The 12,377-nt window shown below is 36.5% G+C and overlaps 1 protein-coding gene across 1 annotated transcript; it reads right to left on the reverse strand.

Annotated features, from left to right (window-relative positions):
* Positions 1-3,787: 3,787 nt before the first annotated feature.
* On the reverse strand, positions 3,788-8,266 carry LOC149828314 (ACT domain-containing protein ACR9-like). Its single transcript, XM_090016819.1, has 6 exons — positions 7,916-8,266; positions 5,829-6,047; positions 5,601-5,706; positions 4,751-5,105; positions 4,374-4,658; positions 3,788-4,261 (listed from the first exon to the last, which is right to left on the reverse strand). The coding sequence occupies exons 1-6, from the start codon at positions 8,067-8,069 to the stop codon at positions 4,115-4,117; spliced, it is 1,266 nt and encodes a 421-aa protein (XP_089872945.1). The 5' UTR covers positions 8,070-8,266; the 3' UTR covers positions 3,788-4,114.
* Positions 8,267-12,377: the final 4,111 nt, after the last annotated feature.

Raw genomic sequence — 12,377 nt, forward strand, 5'->3', positions numbered from 1 at the left:
TCCTAATCCTTTTTTTTTTTTTTATCATCCAAAGAACAAAAACCCATCACAGACCAATCTTAGGGTAGTCTCAAGTTAGTAAAACCCTTAAGGTTCCCCTGCCCACCCGGGAGTACACCCAGCTTTGACCTTGTGACGTCCCGTCAACTTTGGTGACATTCACAAGTCGCCCCTATCAGATGAGCGGAGCCCTTGTGGGCGATAGTGTGTCCTAATCTTAATCATTAACAAAAATGGAAATTTTTTTCTGCCAACCTTGCTATAAAATTGTAATTAACTTTGGAAAATGTAAAGTTCATTCATGGTTATATTTAAAAACTTGTTTATAATTTTGCATATAAGGTTGACAGAATTTGTAGTTGTTTTGTTATACTTGTGGATAAATTTATTTATAAAGTTTAGAAGTTTTGTTTGTATGTATTGTTAAATTGTTAAACAGGCGTATCTATTTTGTAATAGTGAAATTTAAAATAAAAATATCATATATTTGATAAAATTTTGCACATAAGTAGGAAATTCACATATTTGAAAAAAATTCTCATATATACGTTCAAAATTTTTATCATTTTGCTTGTATATGTGTCAATTTTCCATCCTTTTGCGAAAATAAAGTTGTTCATACATTGTATTCATTCTACTTTTACAAAATGAAGTTGTTCATATATTACATTTATTCCATTCTTTTACAAAATAAAGTTACTCATACATTGCATTCATTCCATTATTTCACAAAATAAAGTCGTTCATACATTGCATTCATGAATTTTTTTTACAAAATGAATGAATGGTAATACATTGCATTTATTTTACAAAATAAAGTCGCTCATACATTGCATTTATTTCATTCTCACAAGAATGATGTTTCTCGTTGTCTCTTTGATGAAGAGAAAATAGAGTATGTGCAGAGGTACCTCTATTTCTTGGGTATAAAAAATATTGCATATCATCGCATCTTTGATAAGAAGAAAACATAGTATATTATCGTTGATTCTACACTCTCTATTGTTCTCGTGATTTTTTCTATACCACCCATACCATGTGATTAAACACTGATTGTGAGATACATCGACTCTGTGTTGATAAAAAAAAATACATTATACTGTTGATTCTATATCATCATTATCCAATACAACTATTCAACTATCATAGTTTCTTTAAAGCGAAGACTCCCCCATCGATTCTACATCATCATCATTCATGATGAGAATGTGTTTTTAGATGATCAACTACACTTACAAACAACTTGCAAACTTTTGGTTTTCTATCTCACCTATACCATAAGATGCGCTTATCGAAAAAACTCGTTGTTGATGAATCTTCATTGATGAAGTGCCACTGATATTCTCATTGACGATGCTTGACCCTGAGAAAATGCTATAATTTTTCACTAATTGTAGACCACAAGAAAACCCTTGTTTTTATAAAATCATAGCTTTGCTTTTATACTACTTGTACACAAATTCGCAAATCCAAAAAAGAATTTTGCATCACCTCATGCGAAACTATGTGATTTCCACAAACCTTTCATAATTTTGCAACCACCAACATGAAATTCTTGACAAAATTCACACTCTAATCACCTAAATATATACAGATAAATTCGCACGCTAAAACAGAATCTCGCATCACTTAAAATCGACATGTGAAAGTCCATGAATTCTAAAAACTTTTCATGAATTCCGTATCGAAAGTAGACTTTCGTAACAACCAAAGCGAAACTCTTGACTAAATTCTCACTCCAATCGCCTATATATATACACGTAAATTTGCACGCTAAAATGAAACTTCACATGAAAAAGTTCATAAATTCCATAAAATATGAAATATGCATAGACAAACATACTTTCACAACCACCAACGCAAAACTCTTGACGAAATTCATAAGGAATTTTCGCAAGTGTCACAATTTTCATATTATTTATGCAAAATAAGTGTTTTTCACAAAAATATTACGCAATTTTTGTTTTGAGTGGGATATGGATAGCATTGCAACCTAACACACAAAAATTAGAATTTCATATGCGCTAAGGATAAAAAGGTTCTAAAAAAGTCAAAAACCTGCTAAATTGGATGGATTTTGACAAATTGTGAAAGTTTTTGAAAAACATGTCAAATTTGACATGTGGTACGATCATTTTTCAAAAAAAAAAAAAACTTGATACCAATATTTGTGACATTAGTTGCTAGAGTACTAGTGATGTAAACGATTTGGGGAAAACATGAAAACCAACCCAAATTCAAGTCCATTAAGCGGGTTTGATAGTCAAATCTGGATTCGATCAATAACTAAACCCAAGTTTGGTATTAAGTTTTGCATTCAAACCTAAACCCGGCTTGAATAAGTATAAATACAGGGTTTTAAGCTAATCGGATCAGAATTTAATTTTATTTTTTTTCGTCCGAATCGGAGTCTGATTGAGCCAAACTCGATTAAGTCGCACTTGGTAATACCTAGATCCAACCCGAATCCCAACCGTTTACATCCTATACATAGCCATCCGAGCATGGTGACTTTTTTCCTATGAGAGTGACTGGACATAATCCTCTTCAATTTCATGGCCAAGGCAATAGTTAAAGTGTCAGACCCACACAGCATGTCACGTAGCCTCCAGCATGATCGAACCGAGTCAAATTGGCACGGACAAGTAGCAAGTTAGTCTGACCATAATATGAGCCGTCCACATCCAGGTTGAACCAGGCAACACACACACATATATATATATATATACATATATATATATACATATATATATATATATATAGAGAGAGAGAGAGAGCTACCATACGGCCCAGCCAATTACCACAATCCCTCGACCAAAATAGAAAAAGACTATACAGAGAGAGAGAGAGATACCTTAGGGCCCAGCCACTTACCATAACCCCTCAACCAAATAGAAAAAGACTATATATATATATATATATATATATATATATAGAGAGAGAGAGAGAGAGAGAGAGAGCAGACATTTCCAGGAGCCAACGACCACAGATTTCAAGACAAGTTGCAGTTATTAATGTTTAGGAGACGGAAACCATAAACACTTTTCTTGCTTTTATTGCAGACATGATTGACAATATCCAAATGGATAATGGATGATGACCAAATGCACAGAGGCCTAACCAAAAGGATGAAACCAATTAATTTTCTGCAGAAGACGACAGATTCTCACCTGATTATTTTAATCAACCAAAGAACCAACTCACTGCCGCGTATTCTTCACATGGAGTTCAGGGGGGACAGAGTACAGACAAACAAGGACGAATGCAAAATGCACACTATCATGACAAGAGACTGGAAAATTATTGAGAGAACTCCTATCGTTCAATCAAAAGCACCATTACCCAATATCAATTTGATGCCTGATGTGCAGTTCCAAGAATGCATGATGCAAGTAAAAAAATGTAGATCGCTTGCAGCAACAAGCCAAAAATTGTATATATTAAAGCGGGTAAATATTTTATACTAGTGAAAGTACAAAACAACTGAAGTGGAAATCATAAGCACAAGATTGGATTGAATCAATCCAACCACAGATGTGTTCAACATGCTTTGTTTGTTAAAATCCAACTTTGGATCATGTTTTTCAGACAAAAGAACATGAATTTTTGATGCATCAAATTTTGATACATTGTGGGCCGTTGATTTTTTAACCCCTAGAAAAACCTACTTACATGTCAAGGTTCCATGATTCAAAAACCATTTTCTAACAAACCAACCATCTAGATCACATTTGGAAGTTCTGATATGCAAAAAAAAAAAATTGCAAAAAAGAGAAATGAAGGGTGATTTCTACTTGATAGTTCTGTACCTTCATTAGTATGAAATATTTAACCTACTCAAGGTGATGATATCATATGGAAACCGAGGCTGAAATTGCAGAAGAAAACAAAATGCTTGAGGATCTTTTAAATAACATGACAAGCTACTCCTCTAGAAGGTTCATAACGGGCTGTACAGCTGGATCTCTTCTTCTATTCCTTATTTGTTTTCTGGTGGTTCAGTATAATACAAAAGGAAAATCTCTAAGAGGAGCGTTTAACGTTATATACCCTTATCCATTTCCAAGCAGGTGGATCATCAGGAAACAGTGCAGGGATCGATCCACTGCCACATTCACCAACCCATCAGTGTTCTCCTCACTCTGTCAGCGATCAGTTTTCTTGCTCGATCATTATTGAGAGAAAACTCACAGGTGTCGTCCAGAAGGAACCTGTAAACTTCCCATTGGCGTTCAGGTGTAGAATGCCTCCCAATCTCAGCCTAAAACAAAAGATAACAGGGTTACCATGTTAACTTATGCATGCCAACCATCAACTCTCAAGACATAGCAAGGTGAAACATTTAAAAACTTGGAACATTTGCTCTATCTTACCGAAAAAATACAGATACCGAGCAGTTTCAGGGCAAGCGTAACATCATAAAAGACACGAGGCCGTCCCTTTCCACTTAACTCAACCGGATTGGCAACCAGGAGCTCGGTATCAGGCCCACGGCTGGCAATCGTCAGCCGTAATGGGTAGAGCATTTCCATCCTTAGTCGTGAAAATAAAGCCTTTTGCTTCTCGGGATCCACTATCTTTTTCTCATCTGTTGGCACAACAAACAGTTCCACCTCACAGTATCCTTTGGGATTAGATGAAAACCGCCCATGAGCTATCTGAACAAGAAGAATCAAAGCCAACGAATCAGTAAAACCAATTAAAGTAAAAAAACAATGAAATGAAAAGGAAAGAGAAGCAAAGAAATAACCTTAATGTTGCAGTCCTTCAAGGTTCTCATTATATCATAGAGAAGACACTTCTGATCGAGACATTGTATTTGAAGTAAGGTATGATAAGGACTTAAAGAATTATCTATGGATAAGGTAGCCTTCTTGAGGTGCAAAATGTCTGGAACAAGGGCTTGCGAACAAGTTCCAGTGTCCGATAGATCAGAGCTAAATAGCAAATCTGCAACAGATGGAGGCAATGAAGAAAATCCGTGCTGATAAGTTTCATATTCTGGACCAGCCAGATGAAGCTCACAACTTTGACAGGATTCACCCAAAACCTCAGTTAATCTTTCACATGTGTCTTCCCGTCTTTGTTTGGTATGCAACAGTTCCCTGAAACAGCCCAAGAAAATAAAAAAACTATGTAAGCGGCCAGCAACATTTTTTTTTGTAACTAGCCTTGGATCCACTCAGACGTAGAACTTGGTAAAAATAGCATGCATGAAGATTTTGTAATCTAAATACAGGAATTAAAGCATGTTGTGAAATAATCATCAAACCATCATCATCTCTTTCTGCATGCACACATATATAGCACACCAAGCAGAAGCATGTATACAAGGCATGCAGCTTTTAATCAATCAATCAAAAATAAATAAAAATAAAATTAGACAGTATGCATTGGAAAGGAGGATGAATTCCATGAATGATGAAAGGGATGTGAATGAATCTAAATAGACATGCATAAACAAGGGGGGGATCCAATATGCAGACTGTAGCAACTGAGGCCAACCTCAAGCATTTCTAACCAATTTTGGTGTAAAAAAAAAAATCTTACAAATCTAAACACAAGAACCTGGAAAAGCAAAAAGATAAGCAAACAATAACCTGCCATCCATGATGAAGAAGAGGTCAACGACACCTCCATCAGGAGTTGTTGACACTTTAACTCTGTGAATTGTAAGCTCGAGTTCAGTGAGAACATGAGTAACATCTGTTATAAAAATAGGGAAGATAAAAAAAAGGACTTCAGTGAAAATGCCACATCCTTTGCCAAAAAAGGGATCTTTGCAAGGGACAAACATACAAAAAAGTGGGAAATTGAAAGATAGTTACCATGTAAAAGTTCCTTCCGGTCTGAACAGATGAACTTCAACAAGTAGACAGGAGAATTCTGTGGTTTTGCCTCAGGGATATAGTAAATTGGAAAAAAACATGAAGGGCATGCAGATAATAGCCTGGTATTCAAGTTCGACCATCTTATGGGTCTTGAGGACACGGATCGAGGCACCACCCAAAATACAATGTAGCACCATTTGCCATCAGTGGAAACATCTAGCACAAAGTTTAGCAAATTGATCAGAGTAATGATAGAAAATTACAGCTTGAACAACATTTATTCGATCTAGCAACAAACATTCACTGCATAACAACCACAGGTAAATCGACATATAAGGCCTTTCAGCAACAATGAAAACTGAATGAAAAAGGTTTCTTTATATTTTAATTACCTAATTTCCAAAACAAAATCTAAGCTTCATCAAATTGATTATACAGTCACAAATTATTATAACAAAATATCCCAAGAAAAACCCCCAAAAATGTAAATCCCATGTTGATGCTAGTACTGATTCAGAATGTCATATCTGAAACAGCCAGTAGCCTTGATTGCTTAAAAAATGATAAAGCAATACCATTTATTACATAACTAACAGAAAGGAAAACATGAACAAAAGAAGCAGAACAAATATCACCGGAAAAAATATATTACTTCCCTCTAAATGAAAACCAAATTATCTCAAATTCATTCTCATCTCTAGAACCATGATTTCCATATAAGTACGGTACACTAGATCAGATTATATCACTAACTCCCTATCTCCCTGTCCCTCTTTTTTCTTGTTCATTCTAAATCCAAACTTGAAAGCAATCCCCACAAACAGTACAAAACTCAATCTCCACATATTTGCAATAGTTGTTTTCATTAAATAGAAGAATACGATAAAATCCAACTATAAATTTCAAGATCTGTGACAATCCATAACGACCAACCAGGAATAATTTCTGGAGATGTAAAGGAAAAGGAGCAACTACTTCTCCATCAATCAACAACCTTGATATGGAAGATCGAAACACCTCACCAACCACATGACCTCCTCCACTCATGAAGCGACTGATTACAACTATCTTGATGAAAACGCTTAAACGAATAAGAAATTTCTACATTTCTCCGAACTCTAAAAATTTCTTAATAATTGGAAAAACAAACAAGATGAGATGAAATTACTGGTCAGCATCACCTATCGTGATCGGTTATGAATTCAAGAAATTTCCTAAATAAAAAAAGAAAAGGAGCAATTTCAGATCCTTAGAACCATAAACTCTCCAAAAGATGGAACAAGGAATTCCGAAAAACATCCAGCTATCTGCATCATCGCCGCAAAGGAGATTGCCAAACCAAGCGAATATAAGAATTCTCTGAAAAAAGATGCAGACTCCACATTTCTACGAAACCACCAGTGCAAAGAAACAAAAAGATCGACGACGTCGCAGAAAAACATACTATCATTCATTCACGCCACTGTTGAAGAGATTTCCAGGAATCAAAGGAGAAAGGAGCATTCTCTAAATCCAAGGAATCCTAATCATTTCAGAAACGTAAGAATCACGATCATCGTCGAGCAGCATTAAGGGAAACCTCATCTCCTCCCCTCAAAGAAGCTCAAGCAATTTGCAGAAACAGAAGAAGAAGAAAAGAGAAAATAGCAGAAAAGAGAAGATAACAGAAAAGAGAAAAAAGGTTCGCTCTCTACATCCCTAGAAATCCTACCTTTCCATAAACAGCATAATAGAACGGCATTCTCGGAAAACCACACCTCCTCCGGTCATGCAGCGGCCGGACAGTCTCCACCTCCGGAAACAAGAAAAGAAAGAACTCGCATTCTCCAATCTCACCAATCCCTAACTTTCCAGAAAAGGAAAAAGAAAGAGCCGGGATCCCGCGACGTCTCCGTCTCTCAACACCACCTCCGCCCTCACCGGATCCCGAAGCTCCAGAACCTCACATCCACAGACCGCAAAGAGAAAGACGCACTACTCCCTACAACTTATTTCGACAAACAAAACCCTAATCTACGAATAGAAAGGAAACGAAAGAAGAGAATCCGCCGGAAAACCCGACCGACGCCACCGGAAACTCTTACCTCCGCGGCTGATGCTGAGCCCGAACTCGAGGATTATCGAGCAGAGGTCGCACCCGAGGCCCGTCTTGTTCGGGCAGTTGACCGTGATGACCGTCGGCTCGCCGTCCCTCTGGCTCGGCCGGATGAGCACGACGTCGTCGCACAGGACACCCATTCCCGCCGGAAAACCAGGAACCGCCTCCCTCGCCTTCCAGCGAGAACAAAAAAAAACGGTTTTCCGGCTAAGGACGAGAAACTCCGGCCATAAGGGTGAGGCAAAACGAGGTAAGGGGGAGGGAGGGACTTCGACAGAGGGATATTCCGGTGGAAGAAACCGTCCGTAGGCCGGGAAGCGGGGGAGAGAAAGGTTGTTGGTTCGAGGCAGCGCCCGAGCCTGCCGCTCTCCTTATAGGGAGTCCACGTCAGCAAGTGACACGTGGAATGATCAAATCGTTCCAATTGTTGGGCCCCATGTTCGGTCGTTGGTTCCGAGTCGGCTGCCGCGAGATCCAACTCATGCAAGGTGTAGAAATGGGGCTGGACAACGGGCTGGACGGTCCGACCCGAATGAATCGGTCTTGGGCCTAGTTTTTTAAAAAAGGCCTCACCCAAAAGAGGCTTAAACTCGATCCCATAAGATATCGGGTCGGGCTAGCCTGTGGGCTTTATATATATATATATATATATATATATATATATATATATATATATATATATATATATATATATATATATATATATATATATATATATATATATATATATATATATACACGGTGCTAAACCCATTTGGTGCTAAATGGCATGCTAAATAAGGGTTTTGACCTTTTTTTTCATTTTATTTTTAAATTCTAACCATACAGATATGATCTATGTAATTGATTTTATAGGGATCAGCTCTTGAAGCATTTGATTCCAACACATGGATGGGTTTTTATAAAGTTCAAAATATCAACGGTTTAAAATCTTTGTAAAATTTTGAGGCTCCAAACATCATTTTTTCCATTGAAAACACACGATTCAGGTGTGTATTCTTAGTAAATGGACCATGCCCAACACATTTATAGGGCCGGAACCCCATAAAAAGCACCGGAGAAGCAAAACCCCATTTAGCCGTTTAGTATCAAATGGGTTTAGCACATACCCATTACTCTCTCTCTCTCTCTCTCTCTCTCTCTCTCTCTCTCTATATATATATATATATATATATATATATATATATATATATATATATATATATATATATATATATACTAATAAAGGTTCAAAACTAATGAGCTGGAAATCATAGGTTCAAGGTGTATCGACTCAATCCAACAACACAACAGCATGGTTTGTTTGCTAAGGATCAAGCCTTTTGTCGTGCTTTTCTGATGTACAAATATAATATTTTTAGTTATAAAATTTCGACATAATGTGGGCCATTGATTTTTGAACCCCTTTAAAAACCTAATTACTTGTATAATCAAGTGATTCAAAACAAATTTTATACTAAACAACCCATGAATTGATCTAAAAAAAAATCAGAATTTTTTGAAAAAAATAATAATTTCTACTTATTAGTTTTGTACCTTCATTAGCCTTTGTTAGTAGCCAATATTTACCTTATATATACACACATACCTTCAAGCATGTGTTTTAAAAATTAGATTTATTTTAAGTTCTATTTGTTTTTGTATTTTTTATTAAAAACACCTATGCATTGAAAGAAATAAATATGAAATATGTGAATATAAAATAATTTGTAACCCAACCCGAGTTAGGTCCATGGGTCAAATGGGCGGGCCATGTGCTTTACATTGGACCCGGGCTTGACCAGAACCTGGCCTAGGCCCAACCCGATTGGTCAAAGTGTCAGACCTGACCAGGCCCAGCACATCAAAACCCTGGTCAAGCCTGTCCACTAACCGGGCGGGGAAGGCCAGCCCAACCTGCCCGTTGTCCAGCCCTAGGTAGAAAGCAGGGGTGCAAATGGATAGAATATGATCAGATCAATCAAGAACCGATTCCTAATCTGAGTGCCAATCTGATTTGGTTTATTCTAGTAGAGTTGAATCTGGATTAGTGTTTGAACCAAAAAACATGAGGTGTTCAAGCTCAACTCATTTTGTGGGGGAGTCAAGCCGAGCTCAATCTCATGAGCTAAATGAACTGAGCTCGAGCTGGCTTGTTTGCCGAAGAAGATATATTGTTTCAATGTTAGAATTATTAGGATTTGAACTCTAGATCGATTGAGCCAACCGGCTCTTTGTTTTTTCATTAGAAGAAAATACAAGGATGAAAAAAGTGTTTACTAGTATTACGCTGATAGGAATGTAAATGGTTGGATTTAATGTGGCCAATACCATATTCAACTAATCAAATGTTGGCTAAAAGGATCTGGATTCAGATTCAGATTCGAATGGTGAAAAGCTCACACCATATCCACTTTCTACATGTAAACAAATTTGAATATTCATCAGATTCAGTAAAATAAAATAAAATAAAACCACATCCATATCCAGAAGAACACATTGAAACAATTTGCCATTGGTTTATTTAGTTATAAAAATGGAAAAGGAAATTCAATACCAATTCCCTGACAATCTTTGGTAGAAATTATTTATGACTTGGAGATACAGGAGCGGAGCCAAGTGGTCGGGGTCCATTGGGTCATTTTGGACTTGTTAAAATCTATAATGATATAGAAGGATATCATCTATAACAGATAATAATTTTCAAAATAATTGCTTATCTTGGAGGGCAGTTGCAATTTCAAAGATTACCACTTATCAAAGAATGTAATAATCTATAGTTTTCAAAATTATCGTTTATCATTATTTCATCTTGATTATTTCTCATATTAGTTATAGATAAAAAATTTTTACTTGTTTCATGTATCTGAATAAATGTGAGTTGAGAGATTCAATAAATTGAAAAAAAGAGAGAGAGAGTGAGAACTTTTTCTTGTGGTTTGTAGGCCTTTGGTTGAACCATGTATATGCGTATTTTTTTCATTTCTTCTCCCTAATTTTTATTTAATTTTATTCAATCGAGTCTTTATTTTTTGACAAAATCCATTTGTTTATATTTTTTATGCTTTGAATAATTTGTAATGAATATTACATCCAAGTAAATGATTCTTATCCCAAACTTAGTTGTTCATTAGAATTAACAAGTTTCTTAATTGATGATTATTAAAAATGATAGTTTAGGCCTACTTAGATTAAGATTCTTCTCCTATAAGTAACAAGGAGATCTAAGATTAGATGGACTCTTGAGATGAAATCCAATATTCTTAATTTCCAGTTTATTTTCATTTCTTTCCTGCTTTAATTAATTAACTTCTTACAAATTTGCTTTATTTTCTGTTATTTCTAGATTTTCTTAGATTAATTGTAAGAGTAGTACTAATTTGGTTGTTTTCTCGTAAATCCATCAACGGGTTTGCGGAGTTTGGTGAAATTTAATTTTTGCCAAAAATAAAAATGCATGAAGGAAACCAACGCGGGCTCCACGTGGTTGGTAGGAGCTGTTGGTGCACGTCTCTTTGTGGTGAGACGTAGCATGTTCAAACTCCAATGGTACGTTGAATAATAACTGGTGGGGTCTGACTAACCACATATTGCCTTTCTAAAAAAGAAATGCATGGAGGAAAGGGACTAACCATACAAAATCCAATGTGCATGTGGATGTGGGCTCATGATTGTGATGGTGTGGGATATATGCGGCCAACATATTTGGCATGTTTTTTAGACATCCAACCAAGCTCACCTAACTATGTTTAGATGAGCTCGAAGTGGACCCCTGATGAGATGTAAACAAATTATTATTTTTTTTGGGATATATAACCGAAAGAAACTGCACCTGGCACGAAGACTTGATCGTGGTGTTTCAGTCTGACATACCTACGGTCGTCATGCTGGCGGTGTAGGAGTCCTGCCCCCGGGGCCTATGCTGCATGATGGCTCGCGCAGAGGAACCACACCTATGATAATCAAACCTTGACTGCCCGTCTAGCAGCCAAGGCACCACCCCACTACGCCAAATGTAAACATATATATTTGATATCATAAATTTGATAAATTGAATAGGGATCTCTTATTATATGTTCTCACCAATCCAACTACATATTTGGATCTCTTGAATAATGTTAAACAACAATAATGTGGATGTTGACCTGAAAAAATGAGGTAGATAAACTCATGCAGATCTTTTTCACATTAAAAGCTAGGGCTATGAGTGGATCGGGTTCATCAGGGAGAAACCAAACCTGACCCACATAATTTAGAGGGTATTTAGGTAAGAATATATAAGAAAACACTTAAGTAAGTCAGGCCAGGTCGGAAATCCAACGAAAATCATAAAACAAATCCAATCCACATGTTATTACTCAGGCCCACCTCTAATTGACCCAATTAACTTTAGGTTCAGCATTTTTTATGCCCATACCTAGTTATCCCAGTTTGGATCGGGTCAGGTACCCAAGAGTCAATGTTGTCAG

This window comes from Nuphar pumila, chromosome 9 (genome assembly GCF_984573655.1).
Source record: "Nuphar pumila chromosome 9, dmNupPumi1.hap1.1, whole genome shotgun sequence".
NCBI lineage: Eukaryota > Viridiplantae > Streptophyta > Magnoliopsida > Nymphaeales > Nymphaeaceae > Nuphar > Nuphar pumila.